Source organism: Ambystoma mexicanum, chromosome 6p, assembly GCF_040938575.1.
Source record: "Ambystoma mexicanum isolate Mex_15411 chromosome 6p, UKY_AmexF1_1, whole genome shotgun sequence".
NCBI lineage: Eukaryota > Metazoa > Chordata > Amphibia > Caudata > Ambystomatidae > Ambystoma > Ambystoma mexicanum.
Genome location: NC_090935.1, coordinates 1,343,062,263 through 1,343,086,624, shown reverse-complemented (window position 1 = coordinate 1,343,086,624; position 24,362 = coordinate 1,343,062,263). Strand labels below are relative to the sequence as shown.

General features: G+C 45.1%; 1 protein-coding gene across 1 annotated transcript in view; it reads right to left on the bottom strand.

The window, feature by feature from the left end:
- Positions 1–24,362, bottom strand: part of RIC1 (RIC1 homolog, RAB6A GEF complex partner 1) — a 1,165,874-nt gene that overhangs the window by 1,014,544 nt on the left and 126,968 nt on the right. The window contains exon 2 of the mRNA XM_069626020.1: positions 1,475–1,582. Within this exon, the coding sequence (XP_069482121.1) occupies positions 1,475–1,582 (108 nt within the window). The remainder of the gene's footprint in view (positions 1–1,474; positions 1,583–24,362) is intronic.

Genomic DNA, 24,362 nt, shown 5'->3' with positions numbered 1-24,362 from the left:
TATTTGCTCTGGCAGCAAACATCACAAAAAGCATGTTCTTCTAAAAATGTAAACAAAAAAGCTTTCTAAGACCGAATAATTATCAAAGGGCGTTACGCAAGTCAAGCCTAATTTACACATCATTCTGGCCCTAAAGTAAAACAGAAGCCTTGTATGCATTCCAAACAACCTCCCATTCGTAGGGTCGAGAGGGTAATAACCAAGCATCCTATTATCAGGACCAGACAGTACGCCTTGCAATGACTTTCATTTACAGTATGTTGCAGACCCCTGGATTCCCAGACACAAGCTCCTTCCTCTATATGCAGGTTCCATGAACAAGTGCAAATGCCCAAGCCACTAGAAGAGGTTGAGAGGTGACTAAATGCAGGAAATAGAGCAGCACGCGAGATGATGCCAATTTCCTTGCTCAAACTCAAGTAGGAGAGATTTGAAGTAAAGCTATGAGATGAACAGCAGAAATATTCACGCAAGGGCATAAAATCGTATGATCAGGCAGCAGGGGTCCAAAACCATTAATTATTCTCCATTACAAATGGGGCAAAACACGGTTTTATTAATTGCTGAAAATTGACTGCTAAGTGGAGCATTCCAAACATTAAATGGAAAGTGGAGGGCCAGAGGGAACCAGAGACTAAAGGTTTCTGTCATAACACTTACACTGGAGAGTTGGCAACAGGCAACATTTATCAGAACTTGTGTACTTCATTCAGCAATAAACACTGAGTTGCAGTTACGAATACCGGTTGGTAAAGGGAAGTTTAAATTAAAAAAAATGTATTTTAAAAAATGAGACTACATGGGGAATTTGGTTAATAACCCTGAACATGTTTGCCATTTCCTCAACTAATAGCTTCAGAAGAAAACGCAGAGAAGTACTATAAATTCATATTCTGGAAAGGGGGGGAATATATTCTATGCCAGCCTTTAGGGATCATTTGCAAAATCATTGGAACCCCCCCCCCCTCCCACCCACAAGCAGTAGGATGGGGAGTGGGCATTTAAGGGCTGATCCTATATGAATTCTATCATGCCCAGTGCCTGGTACAAAATATCCAATGTCTGAAGAAAAATAAAAACGTGCTACTTGGTTATTAGGGTGTTCCTTGGAAGGGATGCTGCCTTCCCAACCCATCCACAGACTCTACCAACATTTATATGAAATTATATAAATTTACTTCTGGCATTACAATCATTTGAAATGAGCATTTTTCCAATAGCTGGAACAATCTTACAAATCCATCACTTGCACAATAGTGGTATTATGTGCAGTAGGAGGCCACAGGGAGGCCCAGTTGCAATTTTGCCTCCTGCTATCTATGTACCACTCATCTTTTGAGACAAAGTGACACAACACGTGGTAGCCAACAGAGGGCGAAATGAGCAGTTCGCAGGCTAGGAAAGTGCGCTTTTAGAAAGCAGTAAAAATATAGAATTTCACAGTTGAAATTAAATGAAAAGCATAAGCACTTACCGCCACAACGATCATTGTGCTATCCGGCCTCCATTCTGCTTGTTTGTAAGGTCCAAACTGTAAAGCAGCTTTAGCAGATTCTTTGTAACTTACAATTAAAACACTGGGCTGAAAGTAGAAGGAAAAAAAAAAATAACACGCGATAAGGAGTTTGATTACTTTTTGTAGGAAAATGAAAAGCAGTTACAGATTTTAATTCTTCGTATTAAAACGTGTCTAAGTTTGTTTGATAAAGTGCCACTGCCGATACAGGGGTTTGCAAAGTAACAGAGGCTTTTAAAAGCTGCTACAAATCCTGTTAAATGCATACACAACGACATATAGGTAGATCATTAAAGCATACGTTGAATGTAAAGATCACTGATACTCATTTATGGAACGCTCTGCAAGCGATATTGTACATTGCTCCTGCATTACCCCCTTCCCTTAAAGCCCACGATCTTGGGGGATTATTTGCCTAGGTATACTCTACAAACCTGACACCTACAGGCTGCACGCCTGCTTCCCTCCAGCCAAGATCCAGTGCCAGGGGAGTACATGCACAGGGTTGTGGAACTGTGGGCTGGAAACCTTTCAGGATATCCCTTAATATTTGTGAGAAATGTGCATACAATGTTTTGTAATGGATGCATGTGACTCTCGCATATTAATGAGGGATATCCTGAAAGCCGTCAGTATTCGGGGCCGGGATTTAGACACCCCTGAAAGTAATCATGAAGAACAGAAAGAATCGCACTTTACTTTAACTACACATTTCCTTCTTGCTCAAGAGATTACTCAATTCCCCTGCTGTGGATTAGTTAACCTCGAATGAGACTATACACACGCTTAACCCGAAACGATTCCGCAGGGGTGTAATATGGGTGCGAGTGTCTGCTCCAACGTGTCGTGTATGTGGTGGAGCACATTTAAAAAGCACTAGCGGTTCTCCAGATCCTCTGCGCCTCTGACCATGCAAGGGTTTCTAAATGAAACCTAGATCAGGTGCATTTAAACGTTCAGAAACCAGTGATGGTAAAGAACGCAATGCGATTTTAGGCGCAGCACGCTTATTGCTTATTTGCTCTGGAATACGTCAACTACACAGCGCACTTGTGTAAATCACTCACGAGGTCTACCTGCTGCTACTTTCCACTGAGCTCTAAAACAAACAAAAAAAATGTACGTTAGCACAAAACCCAAACCGAAATCGATGTCACAATCGTTGCTGAAGTGGAGTTCACGGTCGCATCGAAAACCACTTCTTGCATCACTCTTTACACTTGGCCTACTAGTCGCCTTCCCCCTCAGTCCTTAGCCTGTGGCGGTTTTGCAGAGTACTGTGCTGGTTTCTGGGCAGCCTGCGGTGGCCCAGCGGTTTCCTCCATGCTCATTTGGAGTCTTCTCCGCTGCACTATGACATGTCAGTACTACTTCTAAGGGCACGCATTTGTGATGTTGTACGCTTCTTGGATTTTGATCTTGGTCGTGTGGGCCACACATTGCTAAAATCTTTTTTGTCAACTTGGTCCTTGAAATTGCAGTCAACAGCTAATTAGGGGAGCCTTATTGTGTAATCATCTGCTGACTATTATGCACTTGGACCCCTCTAAAGAATATTATCTTATGTAGAACAACATTTTCTTTGGCTCCAAAGTGCTTAGTCAACCACATTGTGCCTACTTTCAAACACTGTGTTAAATCCCCCCCCCCCCACCCTGTTAAGTGGGGTAACTTCACTCAACCCTGCTGACCTGCTGCCCGGGCTCTCCTCCGCACCCACCCTGTACGGAGTAACATCACCTTTCTCCTGGCTGGGGCATTCTCTGTAGTCTTCAATGCATCAACATAATTCCGGAAAAGTGCCCTCCGATTTCCTGTGGAGAGATCCCACTGTGAGATTACCAAGGATGTCTGCTATAAAACTGAATTTTTTCAGGCTTTCAACACTTTGCGCTCTGGTGTTTGTAGTCTTCCATTCAGAAAAATAAAGCTGCAAACCTGACCGTTTTGTTTAATAAGGATTTTTATATTGTCAAATTGATGATTTGGGCACTTTGAAAGAAATCTCTGTAACAGTAGTTGCGCAGTTACAGAAACCCAAAAATGTAATATTCGTACCATCTAGAGTTCAGAAGAAATGTGGCCACGTGCCTACATGTCAGAGCTTAAACAATGTATGTGATCTTGGGCAAATTATATAATCTCATTGGGCTACATTTTGTATAAAGCGTAAATTGCATGCAGGTAACCGCCAATATTAGTACTCTCATAGGTTCTCTTCATCAGATTTTCAACTTTTGTGAAGCAGAACGCAAAAGTGAAGTGTAAAATGAGTTACGCCTCGCTTTTGCATTCCATTTTTAAAAAGTGTAAATGTTGACTACAATTTATGGAGGTGCTAAAAACAGACACATTCTACAGAAATCCACTGGTTTTAATTTGGCACGAAAACCTTGTACTGGCATAAAACCGAACTGTTTTGCAGGCGGGAAACGAGGAGGAAACATAGGTCTCCCAATCTACTGAATCAGGACATGTCACATTTTGCAGACAAAGTGAGGCATAAAAGCCTCAAGTCTTGGTTTTTTGCCTCACTTCACTGTTCTAGGACATGGAAAATTAGCCCATACTGTTTTTTGCAACCATTGGGAATCCCCAGAAGAGATTACGTTGATGACTTTCATAAAAAAGCCTTTTACACAACTGGGCAGATTTTATGTTTTTAGGTCAGAAATCATATCCTCATGCTCCTCTGTTAGCGGCTGCTGAATGCGGTCACCTAGAATTGGGTCTTGGTAACTGTGGCAGGAGCAGTGCTACAAGTTATTTGATTTAATAGGTGGATATATAAATTCACTCGCATTCAACAGAGGTCACCAGAGATTCTTGTGCAGGGGGCAGACTGCACGAGAATTAAAATTAATTTCCTCCTCTGCTGCTGCAAATCAGACTAGCTTGGACCCGGCAGAACCCTACTCTTCCCCCCAGTAGAATGAGTGCTGTGCTTTGCAATTATTTTAGGTTATTGGGCCTTGTGTAGCGCTTTTGCGCACTACAATGATGCAACCCAAGCATGGTCAGCGGAGTGCTTCACAACATGCTCCTTGTCAATCTCCCGGCCCTTTACTTTCCCTGGGGCTGGAAAGTAGAGGAGAGCAACGATTGTTAACATGTTAGGACGTTGAACTTGAATTGCCAACTCTTTACATTTGTGTCCATTTACTTTCTGCAAATGCCCAATACCATCTGCACCTAAAAACCTTCATGGACTTGACGTAGATGTCATTCCCCTCAACCAAGTCCCACGTCAGTCATGGAATTGTACGATCGGACCGAAAACAAAAAGGACCGACCGTAAAAATAAATAAATAATCTGAAAATGCTACTACCAGAGGTTCGAAAACAAAAAGTTCAAACCTTTGGTGGTAGCATAGCATTGTAAGCAAGTATATTAAAAAGACTGCATGGGTATCCACTGCAGCCCACGCTCACTATAGTTTGCAGTATAGCGAGCAGGGGAAACCCCCTGCAGCTCCCAAAAAAGAAAAGAAAAAAAAGGGACCCCGAGGCGCCAGTTCCCGATCGCGGAAGTGAAAGGGAACTGGCACTGCAGGGACACAGCGCGACGCAATGACAGGGAAGTGGGGTGCGGGTATGTTGGGGGTGTGGGTGGCAGTGGGGAGGTAGGGGTTTTGAACGCGTGTTTGCATCAGAAATGTAAGAACCTTTTGTGGTGCGTACATTTCACATGCGAACATTTCGGCCGCAGCAAAATCAGCCGCGGTCGGATCACGTAGATCCCATGTCACAGCCTCCTCTGCCTACCTTCCTGTTGTGGACTGGCTGGTGCCTCGACTGAAGGCACTGAGGACACTGGCTCATCAAATAGAAAAGGTACATTTAAAAAGGGCAGAAAAAGGATGTGTGCTTGCATGCATCATTTGTAACGTGTGTGCCTACAAGAGAGTTTGAAAGAGAGTGTGCAAGTCTTTGCACATGTGGTTTGAGGGAGCTGCACACCAGCATCATAAATGCAAGTGCCTACATCATGAATATGATTTACAGTGGCATACTGGAGTAACTTCTAGCCACCATCTTTAAGTATTTTTTTTAATTTGTTTATTTAAAAATTGTTATACTAGCATATATTTTGGCACAGGCAGCATGAAAAAGTGCTTTACAGGGCATTGATGGCATGTGTTAGAGACAGGCATCATGAATATGTGCTTTACAGTGGCAGAGCTGGCATATATTGCCTACTGATCAGCAGCATGAAATTATTTTACAGTGGCAACACTGGCATATATTTGGTCACAGGCAGCATGGGCATGTTTTACAAGGCAATGCTGCCACATATTGTGTGCACAGGCACCATGAAATGTCACTCAATGCTCCTGTCTGTAGTTAGCAATCTGCCCTTTATCAACGATTTTTTTTTCTCATAGAACCGATCATAGATTGCATGGGCTTTTATACAGTTTTTACCACATATTATGCTTTAAAAAAATTCACCATTTTATCCCAGGATATCAAAAATAATGTTGGGGTAAAACTTATACTGAACACTCAGACATGGTTTCGGGCTACCTGGGTACTCTTAGTCACTTACATTTAGGGAAAATATTCATGCTGCTCCAATGAAACCATCTACAACCACCACTGACCTGATATCATTTATAACAGAAGTGCTTCATCAGGATCTCCAGGCCCATGACAACAAAAGATGCCTCAAGCACTAAGGAGGAGCAGCACTCTTCACCAAGTGAGGATGAGATCAAGGAACAGAGGATGCGAGGGTAAAGACTACTGCTGCCCACAGAGGAAAACTCAAGCTGCAAACAATCATGGGCTGAACCCCACAAAAATATGAACCTGTATTAAAATGCATTCTAGCAGTACAATTTCGGAAGTCAAACTTTCTTCATTTCATCTTCACTTGCGTTTCATTCTCCTCTCTTTTTTCAAAAACATTTTAGTTTTTAAAATGATTTAGTGAGTAACATATGGTCAAATTTTCCTTTAAATACTAACCCACATTAATATTAAATATACAATACATACATTTTCTTTTTCATTAAGGGATTTTTCAAAACCTTGCTACTTCCCTCACAAAAACCTTAGTCATACATCAGCAACCACAGGTAAACCTCAATTTCTTTTTTTGGTTTTCTTTTTTTCCCCCTTCAAAACAAGGCAGTCGGCCAGGGCCTTCTGTGCTTAATACAAAAGTCAGCATGCAATATGTGAATCCAGATTGTCTGAAAGTGAGGCCCACTAGGCAGCTATGCAACTCTTTCATGGTATATACTTCGTTGTGGGGGCCTCAATATCATGAAAACATTTCCCAGGGTATGCACAAGTAAAGTTGAGGGATTGGGTTTTACAAATATTTGACGAGGCATTCCACGTTCAAGAGGGCACGGACTGCTCTCCACTTGCATTAAATGTAGCATGTACAATTCCTCTACATCATTCACTCTCGCCAGCCAGCCAGCCAGCTGGCCAGATCACTCTTCCCTCTGTGTGAATCTGACACTCTTCGCAGCATGAACCTGTTTTACTGTGGCATTCTTTGTCTTTGGGTACACTTCGCACACCCAATTATAAAGCGTGGCAGCATTTTAATATTGTTCATGCAACTTCCCACAAATGGCATCTTTCTATGACACCGACGACTAGAGGATACAGGCTGTTCCGACAACCAGACCCAAATGCACTACATGTAGATATAGATAGATTTAGGAACTGGTACTGTGTTCATGCACATATCATGGACAAAAGAAAAACAAAATTGTATTAAAAGAATGTAATATCTGTGGAGCACACTGTAGCCCCTCCCCTAGCTCCGCCCCAAAGGATTATAGGACACACCCTCAATTTCATGACTCCACCTTGGTGTTGTGCCTTTTCAAATTGCTGAGAGCTGCCAGTGTTTTAAATACTACACATGTAGATGACCCCATGTAGTTATTTATATTAATGCTAAAGACAGTCAAGACTATTCGCTAGGTGAATATCTAACACTGAAAGTCAGTACTGGTTTTGCACAAGCATATCTTGCATTTGCGTACAAGTGATAGTCGAGGAACGCGTTTACTTCTAAACAATTAAAGTGGTTGCATGCAGTAAGAGTATAAAAAAAAATAGCCAGCAAGCATGGGGGCACCAGCTCCGAATACCTACATTGTTGGGAGGTGGTCTTACAGATCTTACAGCCTCCGAGTGCTCAGCATGGGGGCAGGGTAAGATGGACAGGCGGCCAGTTCCATTGGGGTGGGTGAGGCGGTCTATGCTTATTTTTGGGGTGGAGAAATCCTCTTTGCACCGTGTGCAGAAGAGATGTTGCGCTTGTGCCGATTAATGTTGGCGAGGCTAAGCTCAACTCAATGGTTCTGCTACTTGGAGGGTTTGGTGAGGCCACATTACTGGTTTGTGCACTAACCCACCTGTTACAATGCCATAAACAGGAGACGTGCAAACACGGCTTTAAAGTTATGGGTGGGATACCAGAGTATGGTTTGTCACTGACTGCATACAAAAGAAAAGAAAGCAATTTTCAATACAATAATCAAAAGGAAAGAATATACTAAATAGAAATGTCAAATAAAAAAAAACTATTAGGTTGAAATTGTTATTTTTTTATTTAACCCAAGGATTTTTAAAAGATTGTGTTGCATTGTCTTTGTCTATCAGTTTTTTTTTTAAGCGATTCTGCAGTGGTAGATTCATTGGGGTCACTTCGTCTTCTATCCTTAAGTGGAGTAGATGCCATTGCTATGCGCATGTCTTTTTTGCTGGTCTTAGACCAGCTGGAGTAATGGTCAAGGCGGCAGCTTTTTCCTTAGGTTCCTTGGTGATTTCATCTTCCGCATGTTGCTCCTTTTGCTTTTTATCCATAACAGTATGTGGAGTTTCCAAACTGGAAGACCTGTTCAAGTCGACTAGTGGTATCAGGGTTGCGCCTGAAATGTATGTGTCTGTATTCCATCCGTCACTTCAGATGGACTAACAGAGTCCTTTTGTATTAGGGCTTTTTGGCCCTCTGGGGTGGGGAAGGTACTTCCCATTATTCCGTTTTTCCCACCAAGGGAATCTCAGAACTAAATACTACTTGCAACATCTCACTGTCACTTATTTCAAAGATGTTTTCGTATTTCCTTTTGCAACGCTTCCCAAAGAAATCTGTCAAGGTTTGTGATGAGGAAATGTTTTCCGTTAGTTTTTCGTAAGTTTCAAAATTCGCCTTATTGTGCGTTTGTCTTGCTGTTTTTTCGCGATGTTGGGTTTGTCACCTTTGTTTATCATCCTCCTAGGATGGGCGAATTGTCTGCCAGGCTGAGCAAGGCAAGTTTTTTTATTTAAGGTTATTTTCGATTTTTTAGGGCACAGCCCTTCCTCTATGGTTGCAGTGTGCACTCTTGTTGGGGAGGAAACTGCAGGGAGTCTCAGGTCCTCCCGATTCTCCCCATCCTCAATTGGGGGTGGATCGATGTTCGTAGCTGGTGTCATATCCTTTTTGGCATCCAGTTGCGGAATTGACAGGCGTTCATGGAGAGGCAATGGGTGGATTTCCACGTCCACCCTTAAAGATTGTCTTGAGGCCAAACCTCCTGTGTGCGAGGCTCCCTGATTACTCACAGCTAGGTTGTTGTCCAGCTGTGTGTTGGCCCGATCGGCAGCTATGGTGGCCTCTTGGGCATCAAACGTTGGGGCTCCTGTCTCGTCCGGCCCGGCTCCCGGGCCGTGAGAGCCCTCCCCAGGGGGGGGGGCACTGCCGCATCTGCCGGCACTTGCTGCGCGTCGGCCTCCCGCCTAACACAATTTCAACCCAATATGCAGTTTCTAGGCGGGCGTCCAGTCAAATGTCTCCTTGGTAGTGTACAAGATGCCAAAAACTCGCATTACATCAAATGGATTCCATAAAAACTATTTGTAACTGGTTGGCTGAAATTTTAACAAAGGTAAAACGAGGACCAGTCTCCCAAATAGGAGACTCGAAAGACTTGAGTTGGTCAACAACAAACGGTAAGCATATTGCCTGCACCTTCATTCTATAACACGTGTCATGCACCCTTGCCATGCCTAAAAAGCATCCTTTAGAGAGGCCAGACCTTCTTGTGCCATTTCTTAGACATCCTTCATCACTTAATGTGCATCCCAATCATTGTCTCCACCACCGCCCCCCCCCCTCCCCAAGGCTTGCCTTCGGAGGAGGCATATCTCTTGTTTAGACCCAAATATCGCTGATGGCACCTAAACGAATTCTCATTTTGCACCCAGAAGATGCTTTTTTTGGTTGGCAGTCCCATATCTAAATAAAAAAAAAAATTCAAACACCATTCTGTGGAAATATATCTCCTTGGTGCACCCTCCATGCAAAAGAATATGGGGACTCAGGCAGTTGTGCCTATACCAAAACTAGTTGCTTAGCCAGTGCGGGTTTCTAGCTTCTATATACTACTTCTAAAGGTGGTCACTGTTTTTTGCACTTATCTTTTACACTTAAGTGGACTACGGTCAAAGCAAAGGTGGTTTGCGCAGGATCACACACTGGATAGTAATGTGGGGATTCCAGCTACAGTTTCCAAATTATTACTCTGCACCTCCAACACTAACACAGATAGTCCATTCATCCATCCAAATCCCATGTGAATTGTATCAAGCAAGCTTATAAAGAAGTGTTTAACCTGTGGACAAGATGCAACGCATTTTTCAACGATTTGTGTCGTCTTTGAGACCCCCGTCCCCATCTCCCAGGTAATCTTCCCACCGCAGCAAACATAGTAGCCCATCAGTTGTTTGACTTTTCTGTGAAACAGGGCTCACACGAGAACCTGATCATATAAAAAGGACACAGAAACAGGTCAGGCAAAGCAAGCATGCGTCAATTTTTAACAGAGAAATTACCACAGCCAGCAATGCACACCCTCAAAAGGATTAAAACACCATAAGGCATATGTCTTATTCTACACATTGGAACGTCAAAAACAAGGGCACATGCTGTGCAAAGTGGACAATCAAAATACATAATTCTAGATTTCAATAGCGATAAAGAAATACCGGTTTCTTTGTTAAGGAAAAAAAGACACCACCAGGGTAATATTCGGCTCCCAGATTGCCTGGCTGCAAACAGGTGTTGGCAATTCCAACATCACTATTGAATTGTGCACCTCAAAAGGATGTTCACGGGGTGAAGAGATTTGCCTTGCTGTAGGAACTGGCTTATGGGCCTGCAAGTGTTAAAATAAACTAACAAATCAATGGGAGGTAGCACGGAGAAAGTACAGAAGCTCCAGGACCCCGTCAGGTTCAATGCCCAGCCGACAAAACCAAAGATCAAATGCCCATTTCAACGGCGCACTGACATCCCATTCAAAGCGAGAGTATCGGACAACTGCCCCTCCAACGTCGCAGCCCTGAGTTTTGCAACTGTTGACCTTTAGGTTTCACATCCTATCTGCAGCAGCCACACTAACAGTAGGAGCTTTGCGCCACAGTTGGATGCCTGCCAGAATGGCGTGCTCAAAACAGCTCCTACGCTGGGTCACGTGGATCGTGATGTTGTCACGGGAAGGTAGGCGACCCCCAAAGGGAAGCAGGAGTGCGCCCCCATCCGAGAGCTACACGTCTCGTGAGGTCAAAAGAGGGTGCGAGTGCTGAGGAGCAGGAACCCAAAATATCCTGCACATACCAATCGCACAGCACCGTTGCATGGAGGCAAAGCCGCCCACCTGCGCCTCCTCCCTGCCTCCTCCACATTTAATGACAATATTTTAGCAGGAGGTTCTGCTCGAGCAAAGCAAGAGGGGGTGGGGTGGAGAAGTCCAGTATTAGGAAAGTTGGTGGGGTAGTGGGCGCAAATAAATGGGGTTTACATGATATTTCAATATTTTGTGTGACCTTGGGGAAATACATTACTTCTCACCAAGTCAGGGGGGCAGGGAAGATGCTGTAAAACATGGGGGAAAGCAGGGACCGTCAGGCCAGGTTCAGTGCAGTAAAGGGGTGGTAGGCACCATATCCATTCTATGGATAGGGTGCTACAGTGGCCCAAGCCTATTTTAAGTGTGTGGGGGAGAAAATATTCAGAAATTAGATAGCGTGGACACCATCTAAAAAGTGTACAACTGAACTGAATTGATCTTGTGACTCAATTGTATTCTAGGGGGTGCAGCACCAAAAGGAGAGGTAGCGGAAGAAGAGTGTAGCTGCACTGGGTGTATCCCAGGAATGTAGTCACTGCATGGTGCGATGGGGCATGTTGAAGCCATGGCGAAGAAAATACAGTCCCCTCCCGCCCCCCCCCCCCCAAACAACATTTGTGCAGGATTGTACATCAGAAAATAGAGCAACAAAAAACAATTAGTCTCATTTATCACATAGTTATCAAAATCCTAGGAGTTTGCGCGAAGTGCGAAGACCAAGCCGGTCTATGGCTTAGTTGTAGTCAGACTTCTGAACCTGTGAGCCAAAGCATGTCAAAACCATGCCCAAGAAAACAGGATGCAAAGCCCCTCTACTTACTTCGCCAAGTCCGGCATGGCCAGGTTCTATTGATGGGAAAGCAGGAAGGAAACATGGGGACATTTCACTAAGGTTGGATTACGCTTCATTATGACAAAATCTCCAGTCCTGCTGGGGCCATTATGTCATATTGGAATCCTCTTAGGCAGTGCGTTTATGGAGTTAATTTAGATAATCCTGCCTTTGACTGACCTTTTCACCCTGGCCTACAGTTACTGTGTCCCGTTAAAAGATGGCATCAGCGCCCCAGATAACATTTGGAAGTGGAAGTATTTTATAAGTCCAATTCCCAATGAGAGAGTTTTATAAGCGGGTAAAAATATGTTTTAACAGAAATGTTAATTTATTTGCACTTAGTTATTCATGCACATTAAGAGATACATGTTTACTTCTTACAACCAGGCAGTAAAAATAGTAGTTTCTTCCTGTGGTACTACGTGCACTACTGTTCCAAACATATCCATGAAGCAGCGCCACAAGATCTTTACCCTATTTTTTTGTTTGGAGTATTTTTACTAATTTAATTTTTGGGAGTATTTGCCAATTTTTAGGGAGTAAAAGTGGCCGATGCACACCTTATGTAGGGCTGTATGGCATCATGCGACAGTTGGGTCAAAACAGGGGTGTAGTAAGGTCCAATTAACAGATTAGATTTACTAGTTTACCCTTCGGGTTTTTCTTTTTTTCCTGCGTTTAGGGGGTCGCTCCCTGCTGTTTAATGGCTGCTTCAAAGGCGCTTGAAAATTAAAGTAAAACATTGTAATGAAACTTCAACATAATATAACATGACCTATCCAGCTAGTATAAAAAGAAAACCAACAAGTGGTTGTCGCCCCGCACACCCACACCTCCCCAAAGGAGTGCATAGCATAACAAAACAGTTCATCATACCAAACCTAACAGAGTGTAGCACTTCAAAACCAGGCATGGCAGGGAATATAGATCAGTGCAGGGACATTGCAAAACATGCCACTGCGATTCCAAGGGGGCATCTCGACCAGAGCAGACGTCAGCGGTACGCTCTGCCAGATGGGCCTCATTTTATTTGCCCAAACCCCTGAATCCAAGGTTTAAGGCAGCAAAAGTGATGTGTCCATCCTCAGAACAAGTGTTCCGATACTGGGGAGTTGAGAAGTTGCCCATCCGAAATAGATGCAGGGATTGAGGGTGCTCCCGGAGGCCGCGGCGAAGAACGGCAGCATCCTCTGAGCTAGGGGGTGGGGGAGGTGGGAAGGACTGCATGTTGAAGTCTGCTTTCTCTGGCTGGGATCTGGAGAGGAAGCAGCGGCCTGGCTCAGTGGAGGCTGCCCCCTTTTGAAGATGTATACCCGGCTCAGAGGGAGAAAGGCCGGCCGGGGTTGGCCCGTGGTGTCGGCCTTGAGAGGGGAGAGGAGCGCCCATGTCCGTCGCTGCGGCCTCACCTCAAGAGGTCTTTTTGCTGGGGGACATGGGCTGCGGTCCCTCTCTGGATGCTATATCTGCCGGCGCACAGCCAGAGGTAGGAGGAAGAGGCCAGGTGGAAGGTGGGCAATTCAGCCGCAAGAACAGGCCCAGTGAAGTTCATATACCCTATTCATTGGGGGTTTAATGATTCTGAATGGACTGTGGCGAGACGAGTGTGCGCCATCATAATGGTTTCTGCACGGTGTGAAAGACAGTGCCAGCTAAAGAGTGCTGGGATGGTGTGACCCCATGGGCCAACGCTGAGGGCCTGTGGCATCTAGGCAGCGCAAGTGGCTGCATTTGGGAAGCAGTTGATACATCTCCCCAAGAGGGTAAGGATACTCAGTACCCCCGTTGTAAGGCGCGTTATCTGACCCAGGACAGGACGGGGGCTGCTTTTTGCCATACAATATAGGAACAGGGGCAACGGTTTGATTGGAACTGACCTCCGCTGCGTAGCTTGCTGCTTGTGGAACCTTGGCGTCCTCCTCCGTTGTGAAGAACATTTTAATGTCCACAGAATTTGGGAAACTTTCTTGGGGTGGTGGCTACGCTTGGGCGATGTCACATCCCAAAATGAAAGAAGCTGAACTGCGCTTGACCCAGGCCCAGGCTCAAGCTAAATCGCAGAGTGAAGCAGATTTGACATGGTGCTTGGGGAAGGAACAGTCAATGAAAAAAAAGCACTCAGTGGAAGATCTCCTAGATTTGCCTGCCGGCGCCATGGCAATAAGTAAAGACGACTTAATGCAGCGTTTGCAATATATGCAGGAGAAACTACCCTTCAGAACCAATTTGTTGAGCTCAAAAAGGTGATCAAACAAGAAAGCTGAAGGCAGAAAACTGGAAACCGGGGGAGTGTATAGATACCACTGAGCGAGTGCTGCAGGTTGCCATCGATGATTCAAGACGGACGGATGAAGCACTGGATCAGTTAGCAAATCTTTTGCATAATTTGGAGATACAATACGAGAACTTGCAAAACAAATGTTAAATATGCGGGATCTGTTCTCAGAGGTCTGAGTTGTTCCAGAAACAATTCAGGATAAACGACTTGAAGCAGACGGTACAACATTGTTTTGGGAAGCTTCCAGCAAATATGCCGGTAGATTAAATTGGGAATGATCGTATCCATCGAGTTGGACCGAAAAAGATCAGACCTTGGGGCACGGCCGATAGACGTTTTAACAGCGCTTACAGTGTATGGTCAGAAAAAACAGATTCTGCAAGCACCCTGGTAGGCGGGACATATAACAATTAATGAGACAGAATCTCTTCCAGAATCTTGCACAATCGACGTGCCTAAAAAGAATAAAAATGGGTGTGCTGGCGAGGTGTTTAGTTCAGAAAAATCAGGTACAAATGGGCCTTCCCATTTAGTGTATTAATTATGTGGTAGAACAAACAGAGGCTTATCACAGCAGTGGAGGTGCTGACTTTGCTACAGATTGACGAGGAGGTAGACAGCTCTGCCTTTGAACGACCAATGGGGAGGGATAATGGGAATGAAGACAAATTTCGCACAGAAGGAGAAATGACGCAGACTCTTGAAGCATCAGCAGCTCATAGAGATTAGATTTAATAATGGGGATCTTCACCAGTACTTTTGCTCTTGTAGCTTTAGGGTACACTTTGTTAGCTGGGTGTTCAGATTAGATGGGGTAGCTTATGGGGACATCGGCATTAGTTTGGGGGGGTGGTGTCACTAGTTAATTATTTTATAAACCGAGGCCCGGCGAAGTTTGGGGAGGTTTGCTATTGTCGAAGTTGCCATTTGGGATCAAGAATAAGGGTGGTAGATCGCCCTTTGGTTGCCCAGGGTGGGAAAAGGGTCAGGATTTGGGATGAGATATTATTAGGAACCATGATCCTACCCCGGCCTGTTGGGTGGGGGGTGTTTTAGGGAGATTCAGTTGGGGGGTGGAGGGGAATGGGTATATTCAGAGCTAGTTATGGGTTTCTGCCCCTGTATTTGATAAGGGGACGAGTAAGTATGGGCAGATCACCTGAACATATTCAAGTGCTCGACATACAATATCCGGGGCATGAACTCCCCCAACAAAAGCAATCTGAGGTGTTTTTGAAACAGGAAAGTCCCGATGTGTTGCTTTTGCAGGAAACGCATATTAAAATGAAGGATAGGCATTTGCTCAGGCTAAAGTCATATTCCCGAAAGATTCAAGCAAACTAACTCGAAAAGAAATATGGAATCCCGATAGCTTTTAAGAACACACTGAATATTCAAGTTCAGATGACGTTGATTGACCACGGAGGGTCGTATGGTTTGGCACACACTCTCATATCATGTTCCCTATACATTGGAATCCGTTCATACACCAAACTCTGTCAGGATGGATTTTTGCTGATGGTTTTGCCGCATTTAGAACATTCAGTGGGAGAAATTTCACTGGCCAAGGATTTTAACATGGCTTGGGACCCCCGATTAGACAGCAGTATGGGGGGAGCATACTGGTTTGTTAGGCCCCCTCGACTGCTTGCTACAGAATATCGATCTCTTAGCCCCCTTCGGGATACGTGGGGGGAGTTCTATAGAGTAGTTACAGGGGACACATTTTTTGCATGTCCACAGGTCCATGTCCAGAATCGACTTTCTGGGTTTCGGCTACCTTAACGGGCAGGGTCGGTGATATAGCTCTAGGGTCCGTTTCCCTGCCTGACCATGCACCCATCTTGTAGTCCATAGCGATGGCTGGCAGGGGGTGCAAACTCTGGAAATGGAAGTTCCCTTTTGAGCTAGTGAAGGATCCTGTTATTGCCAAGAAACTCCAGGGGTGGCCTGGGGTGTTTTTTGATAAATTCTTATTTCTTGGAGAATGCTGCACCAGAGATTCAGAAGGATATCTTATGGGACTCTTAAGGTGGTCATTCGGGATGAGCCAATTGCTGCTAAAGCAAGGAGGAATAAGCAGTGGGGTAAAATGGAAAAAGATTTGGAAGATCAACTGAAGGATACTACGATAGCCTAACTAAGAATAACTTGAAATGGCTGCTAAAGACGCTTATGTTCATCCAAGGCCGATTGGACTTTATTAGCACGCGTCGTGTTTAGACATCTGTTCTATGCTAAACAGAGGTACTATACACCAGTGCAAATAAGGCATATCGACTTTTAGCGATGCAATTGCGTGAACACAGAGCCACCCAAAGAATACTTCAAATCAATAGAGTGGGTGGGGTCTTATGAATACGCCTGCGGACTAAGAGGCTCTTCATTCATACCTTTGAAGTCACTGTGTTCTTTCCACCATGCAGACAGAATATTTTAATGTCCTTTCTTTCCCGGAATTGATAGAAGTGGGGAGAGAGACATTAGAGAATGAGAAACAGCAAGGGCAATCGATTCCCTTCCACTTAATGAAGCGCCTGGCCAATATGGTTATCTGACTTTGTTCTACAAAAAATATAAATTTAGGCAGACCCCTTGGCTAACTAAAGTTTGGAATTTTATTAAGGAGGTGGGGGAGATTTCTCCATCAATGGAGGAGGCTATGGTAGATCTATTCCCCGAAACCCCAGAAGGCATTGACATGCTATGGGACATACACACATCGCATTAATTAATACAGATGGCACGGTTTGCTCAAATCTTGCTGAATTGTTCATCACCACTTCAAGTTGATTGCACCTGATCAATCTGATTTCATCCCACTCGAAAAACGTTTGACAATATTCGGCAGGTATGTCATCTGATAGAAAAAAACATTGATTGCAGCGAATAATAATAAATAACACGGCCGGCTTACTATTGTTAGATGCTGATAAAGCATTTGACCGTTTACAGTGGTCATTCTTTTATCACACGCTTGAAATGCTTCAATACGTGGGGTTTGGTTCCAATTATGAATATGGTTAAGGCAAATTATAGGTCTCCATCCATAAAACGGTCGATCAACGGACAACTATCTAGGCATATTCCCCCCCCCCCTCATGTGGGACGAAACAAGGTTTCCCGCTTTGTCCCCTACTTTTTCCTTTATATTTAGACCCTCTCTTAGCTAGGATCCGAATGTCGAGGCCGTTAACGGGATAGACTGGAAGTGAAGTACATACAATTATTTTGTTTGCGGATGACATGGTGGCTCTGACGGAAACAGTCATCACTGGTGGCATTAAGTAGAGAATTAAGAAACTGTTGGTCCTTAGCAGGGCTAAAAATAAATTTGCAGGCGTTGGGAATTCACAATTTGGCAGAGGGGTGACACGTTAGATGCATGATTAGTCGGAGCTCCCACCTGACATGGGCTGAGGTAGCAATTAGTTACATGGGATGAATATAACTCACTCTTCTAAATCATTGTATGAGGCAAATGTTCCTGCATTGTTAAGGTCTAATCTCAGCTGCGGAAATGGAATCTATTTACCATCTTGTGGTTGGGCCGCATTGCCATGGTCAAGATGGTAATTTTGCCTAGAGTTCTTTATTTTCAGGCTCTTCAAGTACAGGTCCCTAAGCCATTTTTTCTGTCCTTGAATGGGGAGGTTACAAAGGTTCTATGGCAAATCAAGAGACCTTGCGTTGAACCGTCAACGTTAATGGCCCCTGTAATAGAGGGGGACTCAGCTTCAGGTAATTCAGGAATGGTTATCCGGGGAATTTGTCCAAAAGTTGGGTAAAAATGGATAGGGCGGTGTCGCAGACCCCTCTGGAGGGGATATTGTGGTTGGTCCAAGGGGACATACCACCCGAACATTAGAATCAGCAGTGTACTTTCTCAGTACTTAGATGTTTGGGATAGGTTGTTTTCCCAAGTAACTACTTACCTGGCTCCCTTCACCCCATTGTTTGTGAATCCCCAGTTTTCTCCGGTAATGGAACATGGGGCTTTCGGACAATGGCAGAGGGCTGGGTGTTCAAAGGTGAGGGACACATTGGAGGGGGAGTTGGTTAAATAAATTGAAGATTGTAAAAGGAATTTCAGGGTGAAAGACAGAAAGGCTGCAATAGGCACAGCTCAGGCATTGGCTTTCGAATTCTGGAGGGAAAGCGGCTGCTTCTAGAGAGTTTGACAGTTTTCAAGAAGTTCATTACCTCCCACAACAGGGCGAGAAAATTAATATCTTCTTGTGGAGGAGGGCTGGCAGCCAAAATGGTCATATATAAAAACAAAAATGGGAACCATCGCTTGAGAGCAGTATTACGGGGAGACACTGGGGAGTACATATGGGGTAATGTACCCAAGTCAACTCTGTCAATACAGATTAGGGAAGCCTGGTATAAAAATCATATTTCAATGGCACAATACCCTTACTGCGCTAAATAAGATCTATTCCACTTCATCACCACTTTGTTGGAGAGGATGCAGCACACAGGGATTGGGTACACATATGGCGGAGCTGCCCCGGTCCTGAAACCCTTTTGGAGCAACATTACTTCATATCTAAGCAATCTTTTTATTGATCTTAAAATTTTCCTCCAAGGCCCACAACAAAGCTTTTATGATTTTCCTTATAGCCGCTTGGTTTCTCGGAGGAGGCAGCAAAGGGATCCCCGACAGCATACAAATGGCTACAGAAAGTCTGGCATTTTCTGGAAATGGAGTGAGCTACAACGTTTGCCTGCATTACCTTGAAACCTATTTGCAGCTATTGGAGGCCACGAGGCCTTAAACACTTGAAAATGGCTGCCCGTAATCTTTCTTGTAGTTTCCACAAGAGGAAACACTCCTTCGCCAGCTCCTAACCCCGATTGGACTGGAGGTACTGCTTATTGCCCAATTGCAAGCCGGCAGGCGTCTAAGCCGGCCCACCACCTAAGGCACACCTCCCAAGGCTTCCCCCTGCCGAGAGCCTGTCAGGAGCCGGAAAGTGTCGAGTGCCAGGACCCCTGCTCCTCCTGGGACCCACCTGTAACATTTTGTTCATGCATGCTCATATATTAGGGTAAGCAGCTCACCAGTGCTTATGGTCAAAACTTCATTGCAACCTTTGTTGTGCTGTTTATTCCGGCAGATTGTTGTTCACATTGCTGCATGGAACTGTTTAAAAGACACTTTTCTGCTGCCCGTGTGTTGGACTTTTGCACTTGTGCACTGCTGCCTGGCTTCACAGTTGTCTGACCTTGTTGGGCTCTCATATTGCATCACGTATGCACTTTATATGACAAATAATTACAGCCTATATGGTGTATCAACCAGATCATCCTTTCTAGTTTTGAATGAGTCAAATGCTCACTTGGGCTAGCCAAAATGTATAATTGACTGCTTCACTACTGTCCCTTAGCCAACTATTCTCTTGCTAACTATATTTTTACACAGCTCCCGCTTTATTAGAGCAATTTTAAGTGACCACTGGAAACAATACTATTGCTAGTTGCCTTAGTTCTTACCTGCCTGCACAGTGTTTTTAGCCTAATTTGGGATTGTCAAACCTAGAGAGACCCTGTGGCCATACTGGTTCTTACCTGCCTGCACACTGTTTTTAGCCTAATCTGTGATTGCATTTGACCTTGCCTTTGCAGTTCATAGCATATCTGTACTTGTCTAGTCAGCGTTATGTCCTGTACCTTGCCTAATCTGCATATGTCTAGGCCCTTGTAGCTTATACTATAATTGCACGTGCCTAGTCCACCTAACTTCCAGCACATTGTCTAAACTACACATGTCCATGCAAAGCCAGGTCCTAGCCTAATTTGTACTAACAAACCTAGCTCATTGCCCACGACCATAATGAAACCTCCCAAAAGTATACAGTACACTTTGCATTGAGCCTCCTTACTATCATGGTACTTGCACCCATTGCCGCTTGCCCACCTAAAGATGGAAACATGAGACTAAGGGCTAGACTGTCCTATCTACACGAACCATCATCCTACCACACATTTAGGGGCTATACCAACCTAACTAACCCAACGAACAAAGGTTCACAACACCCCAAGCCCGCTCCTCTGCCTCCAGACGTCTCACCCACCAAGCAGCTACTATCTCAAGTAGCTACTTTAACTAGAAAGACGCAACCCCCTACTACCATACCAACTAGCACCCTTTTGCTAACTGGGTCCCTCATTAATGCTAGATCCATGGTAGCCCATGCCACTGAGATTTCAGACACCCTAACTAATGAGAACCTAGTTCATAACAAACTTGCTTCCATGAGGCTGCTGGCCCTGCTATTATGCTAGCAATACCAGACGGCTACCAACTGTTAAGAGTTGACAGACCTAATACCAAAGGAGGTGGCTTAGCTATTATCCACAAAGCCAACCTACCCATTATAATAGCCACTATTACGCCTTTTCAGTCCTGTGAACTCCTCGTTGCCAAACTCCAACTCTCATGTAACCGTACTCTCACTATCTATGTAATCTACATACCTCCAGGACCACTAGGATCTTTCGAGGATGACCTAACTAGTATCCTGACTAACAATACAAAAGACCATGCGCAAATCCTACTATTAGGAGACTTCAACCTTGGCTTCAATGACTGTAATGACAAACATGCCACATCTGTCGCCACACTACTGCACGATTATGGATTAACGCAAAAAACCACTACCCTCTACACACTCTAAAGGTAGGACTCTAGATTGGGTTGCTGACTTGAACTACAAAATCAGTATCACCAGTAGAACTCCTCAAATATGGACAGACCACCATTTAATCTCATTCTCTGCCTCACTTGACCTTACCAACCGAAACCTATAACTATGGCCCCGCCACTCCCCACTAGAAGTAAAAAAGACATCACAGTAGAACAACTCCTTCCACACCTCCTCCCCACCCTTAATGTACACAATATCACAGACCCGACCTTACTTGTGGAAACCTATAATAGCACCATGACCAAGGCACTAGATCTGATCGCCCCTACCAAAATCCGTAAAGGCAAACAACTTCTCACACCTGAATAACCTCAACTGAAAGACCTTAGAACTCAAAAAAGAAAACTGCAATCAATCTGGCGACACTCGCCTACTGAGAACAAAATTAAGTTAGCCACCCATGCCAAACAGTACAAAAAGGAAATTATTAGCACAATAAAAAAAAAAAAAAAAAAACACTTACAACAGAATAGCTAAAGCCAAATCTGACGCTAAGGAATTATTCTCCATCCTCCATGAAATGGAATTACCACCAGGTTACTCACCGTAGTGACCACCTTACTCCTAGTCCATAGTCCCCTTTCCTCCATACTTAAGGGACATCTCTCTGTCCTGTGGGACGGGACCGGAGGACTTTGTAAAAAGCATGCACATTTTTTTCAAAAATGTGTCACTCCTCTTTCCTGCGCGGGGCCCGGCACGCGGCCGTAACTCTGCCCACCTTTGCTCCGCCCCGCGCATCGCCCATCAGTCCTTTTCTATCGCAGGGTCAAAGACCCATTAGCAATAACAGAGGAACCTTATTAGAGGGGACGGCGGGCGGGCGAGCGTCTGGAGAAAAGGGGACTATGGACTAGGAGTAAGGTGGTCACTACGGTGAGTAACCTGGTAATACTCTTACGTCCCGTCCCCTTTCCTCCATACTTATGGGAGATCGGTGGTTGGAAATACCCCTTACTGAAACAGGTTCTTCAGCACAGCCTGGCCGAACTGAGCGTCAGCTCTAGAGCTCATATCGAGGCAGTAATGCTTACAGAAAGCAGATGGGGAGGCCCAAGTAGCCACTTTAGCGATGGACTCCCAGGGAACATACTTCTGAAAAGCAACCGCGGCTGCCTTGCCTCGCAGCTGGTGTGCATGGATACCTTTAGGAGGTTTCAGCTTTTGAACGGTGAAAGATTCCGTGATACAGGCGGTAATCCATCTGGAAATAGATGCCTTAGATGCCGGCCTGCCCTGAGGATTACCGAAGGTCACAAACAGTTGGGAAGAGCTCTGAATCTCGGAAGTCTTGTCCAGGTAGAACTTAAGAGCTCTTCGGACATACAGGCAGTGTAGAACCCTTTCCGCCTTCGAGGCAGGGTTCGGAAAAAAGACCGGAAGGGAAATCAACTGATTCAGATGGAATTCGGTCACTACCTTTGGTAGGAAAGCTGGGTTCGTCCGAAGGACTACCCTGTCCTTGTGAAAGACCAAGAAAGGGTGCTCCACTGACAATGCATGGAGCTCACTCACTCTCCTCGCTGACGTAACGGCTACCAGAAAGGACACTTTCCAGGACACGTACTTGAGGTCAACCGTAGCCATTGGCTCAAAGGGTTTATGGCACAGCGCGGTCAGGACTACATTTAGGTCCCCAGGCGGGTGCGGACTACGAACCGGAGGGTAGATGAGTGTCAAGCCTGCAAAATGCCTCTTAACCACTGGGTTACTCAGAGAATAAGAGCATTGTTCTATAGCAAGATAAGCGGAAACCGCAGAAAGGCAAGTTCTGCATGACAGAACGTAAACACCCGACTCTGCTAGGGAGGACACGAAGGACTGCCCCTTGTCAATCGTAGCCACCCTTGGCTCCAACTGCTTTTCCAAACACAAACGACAAAACCTGAGCCATTTACTCCTGTATTGGGATCTGGTCGAGGGTTCCCTGGCTGCCTGGATAATACGCATGTTATCCGTAGACAAGTTAAAATGCTCTAAGACTTTAACTCAGGCACCATGCCGCCAAGCGGAGCGATTGTGGGGAGGGGTGCGCCATCTGCTGTTCCCCCTGATGAAGATCTGGGGTTACTGGTAACCTGATCAGCTGAAAAACCGACAGGTGTTGAAGTTCTGAGAACCAAAAAACTGGCCAGCCACCACGGGGCCATGAGCAGAAGGGAACGGTTCATAGACATAATTTCGAATACAAAATATTCGAAAGTCAAAAAGTCGAAAAAAAAACGTCGAAAAAAAAAATGTCGAATTTTTTTTTAATGACTTTTTTTTCGAAATGGGGGGGTTCCCCCCCCAACCCCACTTTTTTTTTATTTTTACCTATTTTTTTCCACAGAAACTAGAGCCCAAAAAAAAATATCGAAAAAAAAAACAAACAATTCGACTTTTTTTTTCGACATTTTTGATTCGACTTTTTTGACTTTCGAAATTATTTTTTCGAAATTATGACTGGACACCGAAGGGAACAGTTCACACAGTTCTTCCGCTTCCCAATTGCTCGATGAACTAAAGGAAGAGGCGGGAAGGCGTAAGCTCTCATGTTGTGCCATGGAATCTCGAGAGCATCCCCCAGAGAGGAGGCTCTCAGCCCCCCTCTGGAGGCATACCGAGGAAGCTTCTCGTTTACCACCTTAGCGAAGAGGTCCACCTCCGGTGTGCCCCAACGCAAGAAAGTCCATGATAGGACTCCGCCTTCAACTCCCACTCGTAGCTGACCACTGTCCGCCGGCTGAGGGCATTCGCTGTGACATTCAGCTGGCCCGGGATGTGCACCGCAAGCAGCCAGACGCCATGAAGCATGGCCCACTCCTATACCTGGATGGACAGATCAACCAAAGGTGCCCACCCCGCAGGCAACAAAACATTGTGCGGAAAGGGTATCCAAGCATTCCGGTCATAAACTGACCGATAAGGATGCGCACAAGGCCGAGAAACCAGCCCTACACCTGATGCCGAGGGCGAAGCTGTAGGGGGTAGCGTTCAAAATGGCTGCCGCAGTCGTGGCGGGAACAGGCGCCATTTTGTCATCACCTGAGGGGAACTGCGCCACGTGAGGAAGTGAGGCAGGGGTCCCCGTCGATGGATCATGGTTCTTAACTTTAGCCTTAACATAAGAACCTCGGCAGAGCCGGTACTATGAGGACTGGAATGTTTCTGCGACATACCAACTGCCAAATTAGTCTTCTAAGGAAGGACCTCGGCGCTGCCGGTAAAAGAAGAATTTCCCTTCTTGCCCCCTCAACAGATCTGGTGTCGCCGCAAGAGCAGGAACGGTGAGAAACAACCTTCACCGATAAGGCCTTGTCAGACCCTCAGAAATGTTGGTAGCTTTAACCTCTGTACGAGGGACCTTGGACCCAGGTCCGGTAACAGCCTTACATGC